General features: G+C 41.4%; 1 protein-coding gene across 1 annotated transcript; it reads left to right on the top strand.

Annotated features, from left to right (window-relative positions):
* Positions 1–213: 213 nt before the first annotated feature.
* Positions 214–687, top strand: LOC118357369 (60S ribosomal protein L34-like). The gene has a single exon (XM_035729348.1). It carries the CDS (start codon positions 266–268, stop codon positions 617–619), a length of 354 nt encoding a protein of 117 aa, XP_035585241.1. The 5' UTR covers positions 214–265; the 3' UTR covers positions 620–687.
* The last annotated feature ends 20179 nt before the right edge of the window (positions 688–20866 follow it).

The following is a 20866-nucleotide window of genomic DNA, read 5'->3' as shown; positions in this document are numbered from 1 at the left end:
AAGTCATCATTTGGCCAAGCTACAGAACTGCCAGCATCTAACCAACATTTAGTACTCTGTAGTATTTTCATTATGTGCTTACTCTTATTTTTTAAATTATTTTACTTTTTTTTTTTTTTAAAGTAGGCTCTACGCTCAGCATGGAGCCCAACACGGGGCTCGAACTCATGAGATCAAAACCTGAGCCAAGCAATCATAGTTAACCTTTAAACTTGCAAGTGCTTCCTTTTCTCTCTTCCGGGGACGGCGTCCGTAGGCATTCAGAATGGTCCAGCGTTTGACCTACCGTCGTAGGCTGTCCTATAATACAGCCTCTAACAAAACTAGGCTGTCCCGAACCCCTGGTAATAGAATCGTTTACCTTTATACCAAGAAGGTTGGGAAAGCACCAAAATCTGCATGTGGCGTGTGCCCAGGCCGACTTCGAGGAGTTCGTGCTGTGAGACCTAAAGTCCTTATGAGGTTGTCCAAAACGAAAAAACACGTCAGCAGGGCCTATGGTGGTTCCATGTGTGCTAAGTGTGTTCGTGACAGGATCAAGCATGCTTTTCTTATCGAGGAGCAGAAAATCGTTGTGAAAGTGTTGAAGGCCCAAGCACAGAGTCAGAAAGCTAAATAAAAAAATGAAGCTTTTTTGAGTAATAAAAAAAAAATCAGAAGGCTTGATCTGTTAAAAAAAAAAAAAAACAAAAAAAACCTGAGCCAAGATCAAGAGTCGGACACTTAACCGACTAAGCCACCCAGGTGCCCCCTCTTGTTTTTTATTAATATTGATGTAATGGTAGTCCCTAACTCATTGATCATTTTTTCCCCAATAGTCATCGATTGTACAGCTAGTCTAAGATTCTTCTGGCCACATTGGAAGTCCTAGATGAATATAAGTCACTATCCTTGACCTCTAAAATCTTTTAAACTAGCTGAAGGAAGACAAAAGCACATATCAATTAATGGTTAATAATTTCTAATCTGTGTAACACTGAGTCTAAAAACAACCTGAGCTGTGAGAACCAAGAGATCAACCTTAGATGAGATTTCATTTTGAGCCGGAAGGATGTGGACTATTTGGATAGACTCGAAGAGAGAGACCGATGAGAATCATGTAATTCTCTCAGTCTTTGTCCATTCCTTCCAGGGAAAACCCCTCCAAGCTTAGTCATTGCTGTGGAGGGTAGCAGCTTCCCCTGTGTTACAGCAAAGAGGGCAGCACAGCTGAGAAAGTTAGGGAACTCTGCTCATCTCCCACACCACCCCCTCCCCACGCACCTGCTGTAGCTTCTTTCAGTGCATCTATGTACCTTGTGTCATTCCCGAGGCTCGTCTTAGAGCAAGTCCTTCTACTCTTACCTTGTAGTGGCTAAGAACATGGAATACCCCACTGATTCTCAAAGCCTGGTACCCAACAGCAACATGAGCATCACCTGGGAACTTGTTAGAAGTACACATCCCTGGGCCCCACTCCAGATCTAGTGTATCAAAAACTCTGAAAGAGCCCCACAATCTGTGGTTCAACAAGCTCTCCAGGAGATGCTGATGCACACTAATGTTTGAGAAGCACTGGGCTCCACAGGCATCCTGGCTTCAAATTCTAGTACTGTTGGTACTTGCCAGCCCCATGGCTTAGGTAAGTAGTTCATTTTATTTTAAAAGGGTAAAATAGTAGTATCTAGCCCCTTGGGGTCATTGGGAAGAATACATAAGTTAAGGCACGTAAGCCATTGCTGTAAGCTTTGGCAGTTAGGAAGCACTCAATAAAAGAGTACATGATCACCTGGCAAGCCTTCCTTTTCCTTTTAAGTGACAGGCTACTTTTAAATGATTTTCACAGGTAACATGGTTGGAAAATCTTAGTTAGAGCTGTGTTTCTCCACTCTTTCTCATCCCCTCCACCACCCTCACCATTCTCTATGTATACATTTTCATAGCATAAACTTAAGCATTTTAAGCATGTAATTCAGTGACATTAAGTACATTTACATTTTTAAGTACATTTACATTTTTGTGCTAGCATCCCATCCTCCAATTCCAGAACCTTTTTCATCCTCCCAAACTGAAACCCCAGACCAATCAAACATGACTTCCCCACTCCCTCTCCTCGCCCCCTGCCCCTGGCAACCACTGTTGTTGTTTCTGTCTCTATGAATGTGACTATTCTAAGCATCTCAGATGAGTGGAATGATGCCATCTTTGTCCTTTTGTGACTGGCTTATTTCCCTCAGCACAATGTCCTCAAGTTTCATCCATGTTGTTGCATGAGTAGGGATTTCCTTCCTTTTTGAGGCCACACAGTATTCCATTCTATGCCTACGCTGTATTATGCTCGTCCGTTCATCTGTCAGTGTGCACTGCCACTGTTCCCATGTTTGGCTATTCTGAACAGTGTTGCTGCGAACATGGGTGTACATCTACTTCTTCAAGTTCCAGCTTGGAATTCTTGTAGGTGTATACACGGAAGTGCAATTGCCGGGGGTCTACTAATCTGGACAATCCCCCATCTAATAAGGAGGAGCCTTACTCTCCCCCTGTCTCCTCTGTCAAGCTGGTGTAGCCATGGTCACTGAGAGCAATAATACATCAGGCACCTTCTGGATCCAGGAGGATGTAGTAGGATTGCCTCGTTGTCTTCAGAAGTTGAAATGGGTGAGTTAAGGAGCTCGTCTTGCTCTAAAGCAGAACTCCTTGTATCCTCGACTCCATCTCATCATAGTGAGGGGCTTTTCTACCCTATGTACACAGCACTTAAAGAGAAAACTTTATTTTCTCCCATCCCACTGGTGACCAAGGATCAGAGAATAAAGAGGGGATTCTAGGGCGCCTGGGTGGCTCAGTTGGTTAAGCGACTGCCTTCGGCTCAGGTCGTGATCCTGGAGTCCCAGGATCGAGTCCCGCATCAGGCTCCCTGCTCAGCAGGGAGTCTGCTTCTCCCTCTGACCTTCCCCCTTTTCATGCTCTCTCTCTACCATTCTCTCTCTCTCTCAATAAATAAATAAAAATCTTTAAAAAAAAAGAGGGAATTCTAGGGTCCACAGTCTGCAATGATAATTTATTTTTCCTCCAGTTGTTTCCATCCCAGCACACCGTGTCATTAACTTTGACTGTGGTCATCACTTTGCCTTCAGGTTTAACTTATTTTGACTAGGAATATTGTCCTGGGAAACACTACAATTTCCTGAAGAGACTGCAAATCAGCAGTCTTGCCTAAAATCATACATGGCCATTATCTTTCCTCTGCTTGAAAGATGTACAAAGGCAGTATGTTTTTGTGAGGCAGGAGGTTTTCTTTATTAGTGTCTGCCTTTTGGCTGAGCTATAAGGTAAGGCAATTAGATACCCAACACTTCTAACAGATATGTTTAACTTCCCTGATATGTCCTGCAGAGGTTAAGCGAACACAAAGATAATAGACTTTAACTGGCAGTTAGGCAGTTCAGACTTCAAACATTTTAGACTGTGTAAACGATGATGGCGAGACAATAAACAATGTGCTCATTTACTGCTCGAAACCACCTTGAGCCAGGATATTTCATGTAGCATCACTCCCACCTGTGAAGTCCTCAAGAAATGGGTACTAAACAGCTTTTTATGCAAGGCTTTTAGTTTTTTTTTTTTTGTCAAGAAGAAGCTGCATCAGTGTGACCCCCTCTAGGAGGCAGTGTTGTGGAGGGGTGGTCTGATTCAGCTTGGTTTTCCAGTAGCCTCCCTTTACCTGCTACGTGACCTTGAGCAAATGACTTAAATGCTTCACATCTCAGTTTCTTTCTTTTTTTTTAATATTTTATTTATTTATTTGAGAGAGAGAGCACATGAGAGGGGGGAGGGTCAGAGGGAGAAGCAGACTCCCTGCTGAGCAGGGAGCCCGATGCAGGACTCAATCCTGGGACTCCAGGATCATGACCTGAGCCGAAGGCAGTCGCTTAACCAACTGAGCCACCCAGGCACCCATACATCTCAGTTTCTTCACCTGAAAAGTACAGACACTTCTAGCATCTACAGGGTGTTTCTTGTCATTCCAGGGTAAGCTGCATCTAGAAAAGGTCACTTAAAATGAATGCACCAACATGTCATTGAAAAAAATAGGTGTTTGGGAGCATTTTCCTGGAAAATGAACTACAAATTATACAAATTATAAAACTGTCTTACATTTACTGAAATTTAAAGTTTTAACTGTACTGTTATTCTCGGGGGGGGGGGGGAAACCAGCAAATAAATCACTTAGGAGGTTTTTGCTAAATTTTTCCAACAAAACTGTATGGTAGTACTATCCAATATCCTTCATTTCCTATTTGACCTCAAAGGAACATTATCCAGAGATGCACTCTGCAAAACTCTTCTGAGTGTAATCGGTTTGCAGCGGCCTCCCCTGCTCCCTTTGGAAGCACTTGTCATTATCCCAGTCACTGTTTTCTTCAACTGTCAGCAGTTTACATCATCCGAATCTGCATTTGCCAACCACTTTGAGACTCTTTCTAGTAACTTCTGCATCACCTTCCTCAACTTCGTGAAATCCTAAATGTTTGGCAAATTGTGCTTTGGCCTTTTGCAATGCATCTGCTTTACGGTTTCATTGTACAGTTTCATCATAAATATCTAACAAGCCACGAGGTTATGAGCCACAAAGGGGACTGACCCATGGCCAGATAGATGCTAGAGTCAAACAGGAAGGGGTATTTGAATGGAGACTGATTTTAATAAGGGGCAGCTCATTATGACAATTTCTGTCTTCCTGACATCTTTCAACTAGAGATTTGGAAGATGAATACTAAGGAGAGACCGTCGGTTTCTCATTAAATTGCTAAACCCACGCCATGTGCTCAGCACAGTGCCTGGTGAATAGCATGTGCTTTAGTTGTTAAGAAATTTTCTCAGGCTTGGGATGCTTTGGTGGCTCAGCTCATTGAGCGTCTGCTTTCGGCTCAGGTCATGATCCCAGAGTCCTGGGATCCAGTCCCGCATCAGGCTCCCTGCTCAGAGGGGAGCCCGCTTCTCCCTCTGCCTGCCACTCCCCCTGCTTGTGCTTGCTCACGCTCTCTTTCTCTCTCTCTCTCTCTCTCTCTCTGACAAATAATAAAATTTTTTAAAAAAAGAAATTTTCTCAGTATTTACTTAAGAGGATCTCCATGTTCACAAAGGTGTTAAAGGTGTTTAAACACACATTAAAGATATAGGCTAAGAAAGTTATTTTCCCTAAATCAGTTCCCCCTTTCCTTCAATAAGCAGCACACTTAAAGAATAAAAGAATCCTTCACTTCCCAACCTACCTCCATTCCTTATTCCCCTTTCTCCTTATTTGTTTTATCTTCTCTTAGTAACACTTATTCCCATCTGACACGCCATATATTTACCTATCTGTGTTTTGTCTGTCTCCTGCCACTAGAATCTAAAACTCCAGAGGCCAAGGACTTGGTGTGCTCATTGGTGCATCCCCAGTACCAAGAACAGAGCCTGGCACATGGTAGGTGTTCAGTTAAGTATTTGTTGACTGGATGATGAACGGAAGATTCCTCTCATCCTCCTCAATCCAGGGCCCCAGTGGCCAGGAGCCATCACAACAATCTCATGGTAAGAGATCCTAGTGCACAACGGCCTGAAAGAGCCCCTGATGTGAATAAGAAGGGACACCGTGCAAATCCTGTGAGGGAAAGACAGTATGGAGGTGCCAAGAAGCACACAGTAGACTGAAAGACTGTGGAGCGTCTGGTAAACGCAGGCGCTCTCTGCCACTAGACAAAGACCCATCCTAATTCAATTCAGAGGGAATAGAAGAGTGTTCTCCTGAGGGGCAAACAGGGAACTTGGAATTCTCCATCCTAAAAAGAAAAGATTTGGTTTTGAGTCATGGTGTCATGGAAAGAACTATCCTTTGAGGGTCAGGAAACCTGTGTGCTGGTCTCATTTCTGACACTAATTGGGTCTGTAACTCAGGAAAGTCACCTCAAACTTCCAGGGCTTTACAACTTCATTGATTAATGTTGAAATAATAATAGTTTTCTATATTGGATTAAATAAAATATTAAAATTAGGAAAGGACAGGAGGCTGTGGACATTGTGGGTGGAGGGGGCACATGGGAATTCTCAGCACTCTCCGCTCAATTTTGTTGTGAATCTAAAACATCTCTAAAAAATGATAGACACTTTAAAAATTTATATTAAAAATTAGGCCTACATATTTCCTTTTCCTTTTAAAAACATGGCTACCAGAAACCTTAAAATTATATATTTAATTACAGATAGGGCTCACAGGGTATTTCTATTTGACAGTTCTGCTCTACAGTCTGAGAGAAGAAAATGGTTCTCTGATCAAACACTTTTTTATTGCAATTGCCTGCCCCATGTCATGAAGCTCATGGTCAAAGTGAGCATATTGGGGCGCCTGGGTGGCTCAGTCGTTAAGCGTCTGCCTTTGGCTCAGGTCATGATCCCAGGGTCCTGGGATCGAGCCCCACATCGGGCTCCCTGCTCAGCGGGAGGCCTGCTTCTCCCTCTGCCTGTCGCTCCCCCTGCTTGTGTTCCCTCTCTTGCTGTGCCTCTCTGTCAAATAAATAAAATCTTAAAAAAAAATTTTTTTAAAGTGACCATATTGAGACTTTGTGTAGTGTACAGTATATAAAAACCCATTTAATTGGCATTTCCTAAATATATTTGATCATGGAATCCATTTTCCACTGAATGCCTATTAAGACCTCTCAGTTATGAGGAAGACATTTTGGAAAACAGTGCTCTAGACTTGCTGTAAATTCTTTTTGGATCCTAATAATTTATGAAATTATGGATCTATGTATGTGGGAGGAAACAATGGGCGAGTTTCCAAGATGCTTGTTCAGACAGGGAGAGTTTTCGGGAGAAATCATGTTCTTCACCGACTGTTCCTGGGAGGGATGGCAGCTGATCACGTGCCGAAAGGGAAGAGAAAGGTGCTGGAGCACAGATCTGGGTTGAGGGATTGAGGAGGAGGAAAGCTCAAGTTCGGAGGGTCTTCTCGGAGAAGCCTTGTGTTGGTTATGCTCTAAAACCTCAGCTCTCTACTGCATGCTCAACTTGAGGCCCTCAAGAAATCAGCACCACAGGAAACATAAAATCCCAGGTAGAGCAGGCATGAGGGAGCCCACAGAGGAGACTAGAAACATGATGTTCCAAGAGGAAACACTAGGAGTGGCTGGAGATCTACAAAAGTTCCACAGTTGAGAGGACACATCCCGTGTCAGGTAGTCAAACCCAGACCAGGAAGGCTGGGCTGCCCCACACTTCCCACCCTCTCACCTCCAGGTCTCCAGGGAGCAGCTGAGGAGAAACCCTGAAGGGCTTATCTAGCCAGATAAAGCAGTGAAGCCACAGCCTGTAGCCTCTGACGGAGATTGCTGTGGGGTGGGGGTGGGGGTGGGGGTGTGTGTGATAAGAAACCTATTTCTGGTGCCTGACATTTCTGCCTGTGCTTCCACGCGGTGTCCCAAGCTGGGCGCTCTATTGCCTAGGATTGTTGGGGTGCCATGACGAGTAGAAGTTTTTCCTGGATGAACCTCAGAAATTCTATTCCTTACCAACTTCTCCCTTGTCCTCTATAACTGTCAAAACATTGCCTTATAAAATGTGCTGCTTTTTCTAACCTCTGAGCATTTATTCTGAATTAACAGTTTTTACAGCTTTATTTAAATATAATTTATGTATAGTAAATTTCACCAATTTTAACTGTGAATGAATTTTCGTAAATGTATAGTCAGGCAACCACCACCATGATTACATTTGGGAAGACTTCCATAACCCCCAAATTTTCTTCATGCCCCTTTGCATTCAAATCCTCTCCCTCCCCCATCCCCCAGGAAACCACTGGTGTGCTTGTTGCCACCATCGTTTTGCCTTTTCTAGAATTTCATGTAGATGGGATCATATGGAACAGTATATGATATTTCGTTTTTGGCTTCTTTCACCTCTAAGGATGCTTTTGAGATTCATCTGTGTTATTCTATCAGTACTTGGTTCCTTTCAGTTGTCACTACTCCATTGTATATGACCATTTTCTTTCTCTCGCTCTTTTTTTTTCTTTTTTAAATGGTTATTTGGATTATTTCCAGTTTGGGACTCTTATGAAATAATAATACCATGAGCCTTCATGTATAAGCTTTCCATGGACATATGTTTTTATTTCTCTGAGACAAATATCTAAGAGTGGAACTGTGGGGTCATATGATAAGCGAATTTTAACATTTTAAGAAATTTAATTTTGCGAAATGGTTTTATCATTTTGCATTCCCATCAGCTGTGTATGAGATTTCCAGTTGCTCCATATCCTCACCAACACTTGTTATTGTTAGTCTTTTTAATCTTTGCTATTCTGGTATGGGCATAGTGGTCTCTCATTGTGGTTTTAAGCTGCATTGCTCTAATTACCAATGATGATGAGAATCTCTTTGTGTACTTTCTTACCACCTGTATATTTTCCTTTGTGCAGTGTCTATTCAAATATATTTTTTCCTTTTTATTATTGGATTGTTTTATTATTATTGAGTTATAAGATAACTTTATGTTATCTGGATACAAGTCCTTTTTCAAATATATGCCTTATAGATATTTTCTCTTAATGGCTTTCTTTTTCATTTCGTTAGGTGTTCTGGCAAGCTAATGTTTTTAGTCTTTTTGAAGTCCAATTTACTAATTTTTATTTATGGTTCAAGCTCTTTGTGTTCTACATAAGAAACTTTACCTACCCAAAGTCACAAAGATTTTCTCCTGCATTTTCTTCTAGAACGTTTCTGGTGTTAGCTCTTAGATTTAGGTTTATAATCTGTTTTAACTTAAATTTTGCATATGTTGTGAGGAATAAGTCAAGGTACTTTTCCTAATCTAGAAATCCAGGCATTCCGGCATAATTTATTGAAGACTATCTCCATTTCTTACCTAGGCAACTTTATCAAAACTCAGTTGACCATATAAGTGTGGGTCTATATTTCTAGACTCTCAATTCTGTTGCATTAATCCATGGCTATCCTTACACCACCACGGTGCTATCCTGATTATTGTAGCTTTTACAGTAAGTCCTCAAATCAGACAGAATAAGTCCTCCAACTTCATTTTTTTTTAAACAATTGGTTTGGCCATTCTAGATTCTTTTTTTTTTTTTTTCCGGTAATCTCTACACTTACCACAGAGCTAGAACTCATGACCCCAAGATCAATAGTTGCACGCTCCACCAACAGAGCCAGCCAGGCGCCCCATTGTGCTGCATTTTTAATAATGTTTAATGCCTGGAACATATAGCATGGATAATGCCATACAATTTTATAGACAAAGGAGCCACAGACATAAAAATGTGGGTGATCTGTCTGATTTGACATAATGAGGTTGGGTTCCTGTCTCTTTGTAGTCACATCTCATTTTCCTACTGGAATGTCAGTTCCAAAAGAGCAAGGGACTGTATATATTTTCTTCACCTCCAAATACCCAGTAAAACAGTGCTCATGGTAGGTTTCAACAAATATTTGTTGAACAAAATTGGGTCCAAGAGAAGTCGAGTGACTTGTTTCTGGTACCAAAGACACTAGCAGAACTACATGCAGAACTTCAGTTTCCAAAGTGTCGATTTAATATTTTTCCATCATACAATATGCATGTGGAGGACAGAGAAAGACGGGGAAAGAAGAAAAAAAGCGAATGAGAGAGGAGGTAGATAAGAGCACTATTGGAAGGATTTTTTAAAAAGGCTTCTGTTTTGATACCATCTCAGTCTATAGCTTGCAGCTCCCAGCCATGAAACTTTTACAAATTTATTCTTTGTTTGAGACACTTTTTAACATGCAGAGGAATACCCAGATGATTCATAGATCTGAAACCAGCCTAAGCAGGACACAACATTTCCTTCCTGAGCATGGAGCTAAGAAAGCAGAAACAGATACACAAAGCCAGAATGGATCCCTGGGGTCAGCAGCAGACAGACCCCAGCTGGACCATCCTGGACCGACAGTCGTATTTGGAAAGATCTTCAGGATGCCCTATTTGCAGGGTCCAAACTCCCCCCACCCAACCAATTTAATTCAGAAAGGACTTCCATATTTTAAAAAAAAAAAAACCTTTAAACTATAGTTTTTATTTTTAAACCTGGAAAACTAAGTGTAAAAAAAAAATAAGGACAACACGGTGTTACTCTGAAAAGGAAAGGAAGTGGAGAACGGGATAAAGAATGGGCATCTATCAGAATGCGGAGGTGGCCCCGACTCCACAACCTCTAATTCATGTGGCATGTAATCTTCTTAAACAATGATTACAGATACTAAATGTACATTTGAAGGGGCTGGAATTGTCATTAATTACTCTGCAATATCCCGTTGACCAAATTCTCCCCTCAAGTAAATACATGTGGCTTCCACTGAAATTAGTGGGTGTCACTTGCAGGTAACTGAAAGAATTTGGTTCTGTGACCTCACAAGACACTGTGAAGACTGGGATTTACAAACAATGATGAAGAAAGATTTCTGCTAGAAGCAGTCAGCAATAGGGAAGAAATTAAATGTCTTTATTTAAAGCCAGTCAAAAAACAAAACACAAAAAAAACAACTGTGTCTAGACTTTGTTCAGGGCAAGAGGCTAGGTACTGCTGGGGGAGTCCAAGCTAAGCCACGGACTCCCTGCCTTGACCTCTGGCAGATCTGCAGGCGACAGGCCTGATCAACATCTCTTGGATCTGGTTCCTTTCCTCAATTCTCAGCTTAAATGTCACTTTCTCCAGATGAGATTAGGTCTTGCTGGGAAGGTGCATCATGTTTGTAATTACTCATGTAATGCCTGTTTCCTCCTCCAGCTCCAAGAAGACAGCGATCACATTTATCTTATCGTGGAGGCTGTGTATATCTTGGTAAGAACAAAGGTTCTGGATCCAGTAGCCTGTGTTCAAATCTCAGTTCTGTCACTCACTCTGTGTGACTTTGGGCAGAAGATGACTATTTTAGGTCTATAAAATATCAGAACTAGAAATTAAAATACTCTGAGGCATATGCGCGATGATCTAGACTCCAGACAGAACTATTACTTTCTTTGGAGCGTGATTTTAAAGCTCCTTATTAGAGATTTGAAAGTTGAGAGACAGCTCAAACCTTTCTTTCTCTTTCCTCTTGAGAAATGCCAACTTCAGGAGCACCTGGGTGGTTCAGTCGTTAAACATCTGCCTTCAGCTCAGGTCATGACCCCAGGGTCCTGGGATAGAGATCCACGTAGGGTTCCCTGCTCAGCAGGAAGCCTGCTTCTCCCTCTCCCTATGCCTGCCCCTGCTCCCCCTGCTTGAGCTCTCTCTGTCAAATAAATAAATAAAATCTTTGAAAAAAAAGAGAGAGAGAGAGAGAAATGCCAAGTTCAAATGTTATTCCTCATACCACCACATCACTTTCCACCTGTCCTCTAGGCAGTCAGCTTTAAATGTAGCACATTCCTACCTCAGGGCCTTTGCATTTTTTTTTTAAAGATTTTATTTATTTATTTGAGAGAGAGAATGAGAGAGAGAGTACATGAGAGGGGGTAAGGTCAGAGGGAGAAGCAGACTCCCCGCTGAGCAGGGAGTCCGATGCGGGACTTGATCCTGGGACTCCAGGATCATGACCCGAGCCGAAGGCAGTCGCTGAACCAACTGAGCCACCCAGGCGCCCCTAGGGCCTTTGCATTTTTGTTCCCTCCACCTAGAACACTCTTTCTCCAGAGAGCTATATGGCTCACTCCTCTACCCCATCCAGGCCTCTGCTAAGTTATCACCTCCTCATAGGAGCTTCTCCAATTACCCTAGCTAAAATAGCCTCTCTCCGTCCCAACACTCTGTCTACCTTTATTTTTTTTTAAAGATTTTATTTATTTATTTGACAGAGAGAGACAGTGAGAGAGGGAACACAAGCAGGGGGAGTGGGAGAGGGAGAAGCAGGCTTCCCGCGGAGCAGGGAGCCTGATGCGGGGCTCGATCCCAGGACTCTGGGATCGCAACCTGAGCTGAAGGCCGACGCTTAACAACTGAGCCACCCAGGCACCCACACTCTGTCTACCTTTTTTCATAATACTCATCCCTACCTGACATCTGTACATTAACTTATTTTTATCTATTTCCCCCACTAGAATGTAAGTACTCTGAGGGCAGAGGTACTGCTTTCGTCACTGCTGTATCTCCAGCACATAGAACACTGTCTGGTACGTAGTAAGTGCTCAATGAAGAGTCAGTAGAGAATAAACAAATCTCAATCTTCTTTTCTCATTGTGAAGCACTCGAGAGTGTTGTTTTCGGGCAGGACACACTCCCATGGGGGGCATACAGATCATGGCAAATCTTAAAATTAATTTTCTGACAAGTAAAACAAATGGTGCCATTTTGCTTTATATGGGAAAGGGGCATGGAATTCAGAAGCATTTGACAAGTTGTGAGTGATGAAATCAGCCATTTAAAGATCCCAGATCTCTTCTAAGGGAAAATATATCTGCATCTTACAAGAACACAGTAGCCTGTGTTCAAATCAAATTTAAAATTTTTAAATTTTATTTTGTAAAAAGAACCTTGATTTTTTTCTAGACTTCTATTCTGTAGGTAATATGCTTTTCATTCTTTGCATCTCAACCTAGATCAAACTTCCCTCTTTAAAACTTCTCCATGACTTCCTCAAATTGGGCTTATGTGTCCCCCCATATGTCCCCATGGAACCCCAAACTTACCCTACCAAGGCTCTTAACACCATGTATTGTAATTGCCTGTTTATTCCTTTATATCCCTCACCCATCCCTCACCACCCCCACCCCCCATTGTCTCCTCTTCACCTCCAACCCCCAGGTGACAAGCTTTAGGAGAGACAAGCACAATGTACTGACTTTGATAAATAATAAAAAAGCTGGTGTGATCTTTCAGGAACATCTTTGTTCTGGGTGCCTGTAGTTTGGAGGTCATGATAGCCAGGTCTAGGAGATCAGCATCGTTTTCTTGCCTTCCTCTGTATTACACATTGGCCCACAGATAAAATTAGAAAATGGGGTGCTGTATCAGTGAGCACACAGGCCAAAACAAAATTTATAATGTAGACAAGGGAGAAGGGAACATTCTGGAAGCCCTCAATAGCTCACAGTTCATACTCAGGGAGAAAGAATTTTTTAAACAACTGAAGAAGCCATGAAGTCACAGTTCATAAGCGCTGCAATCATTGGTAACTGCCACTCTTGTGACCATGGCCAAGTCTGTCACAGAAGGCTAAAGTTCTGATGAGGGAGCTTCAGGTTGGATACCATTTCCAGCTGTATAATTCTCTCCCCTTCAAGAAAACGGGTCAAAGGCAGTAAGCAAGAAGAGCATTATCACAGGAGTAACCCTGAGTCCTCGTCAACTTATACAGAAACAGGAATCATTTGTATACTTGGTGTCTCCCAGGCTATCACGTCCATCATGCCAAGAGAAAGTCAGGTCTAGAGCCGTAGCTCCCCCAATATCTTGATTGGGGACAGCTTAGGCAGGGCAAGTTTCTGGGGCCCATATATTCTATTCAATTCCACCTTCCAATAAGAAAGAAACAAAAACAAAAACCTCCGTAATGACAAAGAATACCAAAGCAAAAATTAAACCAAAAAAAAGTTAAATTAAGGAGAGCAGCAATTGAAAAGCCAGAGTGACTCAAGGCAGATGTGTGGTGCACTGATGACAAAGACCCTTCATGAATACAACCATCTGCCTGGATATGTGCACATACAAGGAGAGTTTCCAACGCTGACAAGTATTGCATATGAGTAAACTATCTGAGTGGAATAGTCCACGAATGCAACACAAAATATGAATACCTAAGTTTAGAAATCTTTCATAAACTCACTTATTCACTAATAAGTGAGCTGTAGTATATAATAGTGAACACCCAGGAACTCTAGAATAGGAAGGTCTCCCATTGTCTGATTAATTCATTCAATGCCCATCAGATGGATCCTTTCAGACCTTCTATGGACCATGGGGTGTACCTTGAGAAACACTGCAATAGGACAATTGCCGAATCTACTATAAATGTTAGCTTCTAATACAACTAAATGCTTTTAAGAAGGATAAAAAATATGAACAGGCCCCGGGAGCTTATAAGCTAGTAGGCATTCAATAAATATTTAGAAAAATCACGTATTAGAGATCAAAGGAATGTAAATGACTAGTATTGTTGGAAAGAATGAAAATGTTTTCATTATGTGCAGTATTTCATGTGCAGTACTGAGAATAAATGCAATCCTTTCAACACTCTGGTCTCAAGATTTATTTTACTATATCTAAAACCCAGTGACCTGTATCAGTAAGTCATTAACATGTGCAAGATAAACTGCAGTGGGAATAGCATCTTGGAGACCAGGTATGAGTCTGCAGTAATAAAACAGGCCCGAAGTCTGGGTTTCCAGTCAATTCAGCAACACGTGTGGGTAAGCATGAACCATAAATCTATAATATGCTCAAGGCTCGGGAATACATGCATCAGTTAATATGTGGAAGTAGCTGTAAAATGCTTTGAAATTTGATCCAGCCCTTTACGTCTTGTACTCCTGCTATGAAAGTATCTACAGTAAGAGAAAATCAGATCCAGTGAATAATTCACAACACAAATTCTCTCGTGTGGGTGGGAGGTAATCGGTGTTTGCCTTTGTCTCATTTTATTTGGGGAAATCCACAGCTATAACACAGACTCCTTTCTAAAATGGCAAACTAAAGATTCTAAGCTAGCAACAGGCAACTGCAGAGCAGATATAAATTTGCTGGTTGCCTATAGCACTACCAAAACATACAGCGGGCTATAGGAAACTCTTTTCTTTGTCATTGCCTTTCTTTTTCTGTTCTTGGTACAAGCTGTAAACATATGGTAAATCGCACAATACCATGGAACCTGAGAAATACCGCAAGGCTACTTTTAGCATCATCTATCAGAATATGCAAGTTTTGCTTTTCTACCCAAAACTTTTTGACCTGTATCCCTGACCTTGGTGCCCATGACCTCATCTATTTTTTTTTTTTTCAGAGAACCTTGAAGATCAGAGGACCGTGGAATGAGAGCAGGAGCCAGAAGAATGGATGTATTAATCATGTTTTTAGACTATCTGTATCTTGTGATGTTTTGACATTTGGGGGGACCTTAAGGACCCAGGGGAGAGTGCTAGCTAATTCCTAAAGATAATATCTGACTTCTGATCACAACTTTCCTGTGCAAACCCATCAATCCTGAGTCCACATCCCCTAAGCATCTCCTTTACCTAACTCTCACACACCAAGCCAATATTCCTCTTCCCTAAATCATCTTATGGCCAGGTACCAGGCAACTAGAGACCTCCCTTATAATCCAAATGCCACGGGAATTATCAAGCTAGCCGATCTTAGCTGTTGACTCTGCCTTACTTTACCTTTTCTGCAGAAACCCCAACAAAGCCATTAGCCTAGGCTTTCCTCTTGCTCCTTTCTGCCTCCTGACCAAATGTGGTGCTCCTCTTGTGGCCCTGCATGACATGGCATGCCCCCTCTGAGGAACCGTAAGTAATAAATTCTTCTTTCAATGGTATTGGCTTCTTCATGGTGTCGTTCAGTCACCTCCACAAATTAGAATCCCATGGGTACAAATGAGACCATGGCCTTTCATAGTCATTTTTTGGGACATGCTTGCCTGGCCTCAAAACTGGCTTAGAAATGATCTACTTTCTTTCTTTCTTTCTTTCCTTCTTTTTTTAAAGACTTCATTTATTTATTTATTTGAGAGAGAGCATGAGTGGGTGAAGGGCAGAGGGAGAAGCAGGCTCCCCGCTAAGCAGGGAGCCCGATGCAGGGCTCGATCCCGGGACTCTGGGATCATGACCTGAGCCCAAGGCAGACGCTTAATGACTGAGCCACCCAGGCACCCCTAGAAATGATCTACTTTCTTTCTTTTTTTTTTTAAGATTTTATTTATTTATTTGACAGAGACAGAGACAGCGAGAGCAGGAACATAAGCCGGGGGAGTGGGAGAGGGAGAAGCAGGCTTCCCGCTGAGCAGGGAGCCCGATGCGGGGCTCGATTCCAGGATCCAGGGATCATGACCTGAGCCGAAGGCAGACGCTTAACCAACTGAGCCACCCAGGCGCCCAGAAATGATCTACTTTCATCAAGACATCATGAGTGACTATAACACAAAGCCCAGAATGGGACCCGGGCCCGCTCTTCATCTCTGCCTATATCCATGGTGATGCATGGGGAAGTACACTCTCTTATTGACTTTCTATCATGGCACCAAAGTCCAGAAAGCTTGTGTGACCTACTGAAAAAAGTAGGAATGCAGGTCTGTAGAGAAAGGGAAAGAGTAGAGCCCTGCTCTCCTGATTCCTCCTTTGGAGCAACCAGAATAACACCACCAATGATGATGATAGCTGTGAACATGTATTCACTGAGTGCCTGGCTCTGTGCCCAGTGTTTTACATGCACCATCTCATTGAACCCTCACAACAAGGCTATGAGGTAAGTGTTATCATTATCCCATTTTAGAGATGAGAATTTAGAGATGAAGATCACTGGTCCAAGGGCACATATCTGGTAACTGGTGACCTGGGACCAGACAAACCAACTCTAAACCATAGCCCAGGCTCTAAACCCCTACTCTGTACTATATCTGTCAAGGCTGAATGAGGTTCCATCTCCCCCATGACACAGAATTCAAGAGCACCGTTCTTTTTGTGAATGAAACATCAGTCTGAAAACCTCAACCCCTGGTTGGCATCTCCAACTGACTGGTGGATGGTGCCATATTGCCTTCCAAACCAAACATACTTTTGATAGATATTCACAAGCAGGGCCAACTCTGGCAACATCGTGAAATAGGCAACCCTCTTGATTTGTGGTGATTGCTTTTCCTAGAATTCAGTGCTCTCACTATCATTGCAGATGAACCAGATGACTCCACTCCCAATATTGTCTTCTGTGGTCTGCACCTTAGGCTCCAAATTATTTCCTTGTATCTCTAAACCCAACAGAATTCCCATTCCCTCTTTTTTTGAAATCCATCAAAGGTTCTAGATTCAAATGGACCTGGGTTCTAATTCTAGCTGTACAGCTTTTAGCTGTGTGACCTCGATCTCCACTTTCCTCATCTATAAAACTGCCATGGTAGCGTGGACTTCCTCTGCTTTTTTTGTAAAGATAAAAATGATACATCATGTGCGCTGTGCCAAGATCAATTTTTACCATGTCACTGATGCTCTATAATGATAGTTCAGTCATGAGGAATAGTTCCCCAATTTTCATATGTATTTTTTCAATATAAAGTAATAACATTGGTTTCTAGAGTCACAAAAGCATCAGCCTCTTTACAGGGTAGACAAATTTCACAAAGATGGCTTAATAAGCTGGCCACAAAAGTAAGCACTGACCTAGCATATCTGCTAGGAATTCAAAAGAAATACAGGGAGTTCTGATAAAACCAGACAATGGAATAAATGAAAATTAAGCAATGGATCTAAGAAGAGAAAGCAGTCTATTTTACAATTTTGCCAAATGTCCACAGCTCTCATGTCATAAAACTCTAGAAAGAATGTTTTTAAATACATTCAGGAGAACTGATATGGGGAAAAAGCAGGAAAGCAAGCATCATAAGACAGAAGCCTTCATCTCTGCTCTGCCACTTGTTGGCCATGTGATCTTGGATATATCACTTGATCTCTACAGATGTTAATTTCCTTCTCTGTAAAATGAGAGTGTTAGACCAGATAGTCCTGGAGATTTCTTTCAGTTGTACCATTCTATGAGGTGATGAGTCTGACTTTACCATTGTCCCTCCCCTTGTTCTCTGGAGATACTGTTACCACATTAATTGCTATTGCCCCCAAATAACATCACATAGCAGAGTCCAGTCACGCACAGGAATTCCAGGCACTGTGACTGTGAATTCTAATCCCTCTTGGGTCACATCATCATTGAATGACCTTGGGCAAGGCATGCAACTTCAACTAACTGCCTCAGATGCCTCACCAGACAAAAACCTCAAGGGATTTACAGGATAAATTTCCCACTCCTTGCACTCCGCAAGCTGCCCTCCAAATGCCTTTACAATACTCACCTTGGGACCACCCCTGACAAATCATGAAATTGGGCTGTTTCCCTGAATAATTTTCAATCGTGGTATGTCCCCACTTCCAACACAGAAGCCTATTTCTCCCTATTCAAACCGTAACCATCTTTCAAGGGAGGTTAAATTTAGATAAAAACTTAAAAGACTGAAAAATTGGTCAAATTTGTGATAAACTCAAGGCTAGGAAGGAGAGCTAATTTACATTATACAAAATAACCACCATGATTTCAATAGGCTGAAATAGAGAGAGGAAACCAAAGAGATCTAATGCCAACTTTCAGCAAATATTTTTGAGCAGATGTGTCTTAGAATAGGATTGGTGCTATAATCCCTGCCTTAAATGTAATGGAGAAGAAGTTCAATATTTCTTTAATAATAATAAAATAATGATCGCCATTTATTGTGCAGATACTATATTTTAGGGATTATGCCAAGGGCATTACACACCATGTCCATTAGAATGTTTTCAGCCATAAGTTAGAGTACCCAACTAAAAGAGCTTAAGCAGTAGGAGTTTTCTATCTTATAGCCATTGTTAGTGAAGTGGCTGGTTCCAGGTTTAGTTGATTAAGCAGCATAACAACATCATGGAAGATCCATCTTCCAACTCTGCCATTCTTGGCAGAGTGGGCAACATCTCTCCTTGTGGTTGCACAATGGCTACAATGATTCCAGGGGCCACTCAACATATAGAAAAATGCACTTCCTATGTCTTTCTATTGTTTAGAAAAACCCTACCCAGAAGGTCCCTACAATTTCCCTCACATCTTATTGTCTAGGATGAAATCACTTACCCATACCTAAATCAAAGGCAAGGGGAATGAGGCTGCCAATACCATCTTAGAAGAATCATGATTCACCCCTGGCTCACCTTCCTTGAACACATGGAAGAGTGTGACTACCTTCCCAAACAAACCTTTCCACAGGCAGAGAAGAGAAGGATTGGGCTGGGAAATGGCAATTATATAGATAATAACAGTGTTTGCTATGCATACATTATCATTTTAATAAATCATCTTCTAATGAGTTATTATGTTTATTTTATAGATGATAAACTAAGGCTCAGAGAAGTCAAGTAAGTAAATTGCCCACAGTCACATAGCTAGAAGTTGGGAAATCCTGTGTTCTTAACCACCATATTGATGATTCTGAAATGTCAATGTATGGAAAACATCAAGAGAGTTAGTGAAAATGAGGATTTCTGGACTCCAGACCCAGAGATTCTGATCCAATTGTCTAGGGTAGGAGCCCTCATTCTTCAATTTTAACAATCTCAGTTAATTTGATACAGGGGATTTATGAACCACATTTTGAGAGAGAGAGAGAGGGAGAGAGAGAATGTGATTAGCTATCACTTAGGCAGAGGTCTGATCTTTTTAAAAAGCTCTGATTTTCTGGAAGCCCCAGACCCACCATCAAACAAAAGCTATTGTCTACACAGGTCAGGCTCCATCTGATGTCTTTGTCTGCCTCACTAATTTAAGATGGATGTAAATAAAACAGGAGGGGAACAAGGTTCAAGAGGAACTTCTAAAAGTTAGGTCTTTTAAGTAGCCACTGAGGAAAATGGGAAGGTTTAGAGTGGAGGATAGTCGACTCTTTGGTTTAGAGGAGAGAAGAAGCCGTCATAAACCCTCAAATATAGGCTAGGCTGTCACATGTAAAGGATGCTCAGAGGTAGAATCAATGATCAGAAATCACGAAGAGGCTCATTTTGCTTTATTATAAGAAAGAACAGTCTAATAATTAACACTGCAACAATGCAAAGGACTCTGCCTCATTCAAGCAGAGGTTGGCTGACCCATGTCTGACACAGATATTGTAGAAGGGATTCCTCAGTTGAAAGAAAGGCTAAGCAGATGGCTTCTAAGATAGACCGTTGTCCTCTGATCTCATTCTCTGCAACTGACTTGTGTTAGATTTTTACTATAGTCATTTCTGTTGAACATATTGGAGTGCAATTTAACTTCTATTTTAATTTTGTTGATATTAGTTTTATTAATATAATTAGTATAGAATTATTGTATTAATACAACATATTAATAGTAATATATTGGTTCATAAATATATTAATAAAACTTCTATTTTAAATTAAATTTCTAGTTCAATTTCTAAATGTGTAATTTATTTAACATTTTAAATTGTTTAAAATGAAAAAAATTAAATTTATAAATGTCCTGTTTTCCCAAGTTGATGGGACACGTTTGGCCCTTCTTTGCGTCTTTATGGTATCTAATTCATAACCGTGCTTATCATAGGTACTTAATACAGAGTTGGCAAATGAAAAAGGATGGCCTAGAATGGTGGGTGAGCACATCCAGATATAACACTGCACAAGATGAGTAGTGAGTAACTTTTAATATTTCTGCCCTTCTTACCCTTTGGGCACTGAGCACTGAGGTTATATTTGCAATATGTATCCTCCTCTCTAACCATCATTGATTGGGCCAGAAGTTAACACATGCTGATAATTTCTTAAAAGATGGGTATACTTTTAAAATGCAAACTCAGAAGTATGTTCTACTGAAAAAGAATGAAGCCAGTGAGAGACAAAGAGTGAGTTCCCTGGCTTCTCAACTCCTGGATCCCAAGTTCTTCCTGAGGGTCAAGTTTCAATGTGGCCTTGGTCTCTGTGAGAAACTTCTGTGTCTTCATAAAATTCCTTCCTTCTTTTCCTTTTTTCCTTCCCTCCCTCTCTCTTTTACCTCCTTTTTTCTTTTGAATTCTACAGAAGTTTAATTGGTTTTAGTTCATTTCAGCCAGAATCTCAAATCCAAATAAATTTGTCTCCAGCCTTGCTGTTGAGGTGACTGATGACAATACCCCAT

This window comes from Zalophus californianus, chromosome 9 (assembly GCF_009762305.2).
Source record: "Zalophus californianus isolate mZalCal1 chromosome 9, mZalCal1.pri.v2, whole genome shotgun sequence".
Taxonomy (NCBI): Eukaryota; Metazoa; Chordata; class Mammalia; order Carnivora; family Otariidae; genus Zalophus; species Zalophus californianus.
The sequence above is the reverse complement of the archived record's forward strand: the minus strand, read 5'-3'. Positions and strand labels throughout refer to the sequence as shown.

Coding starts and splice junctions, on each gene's coding strand:
- LOC118357369 (XM_035729348.1), top strand. CDS start 266: ATGGTCCAGCGTTTGACCTACCGTCGTAGGCTGTCCTATAATACAGCC.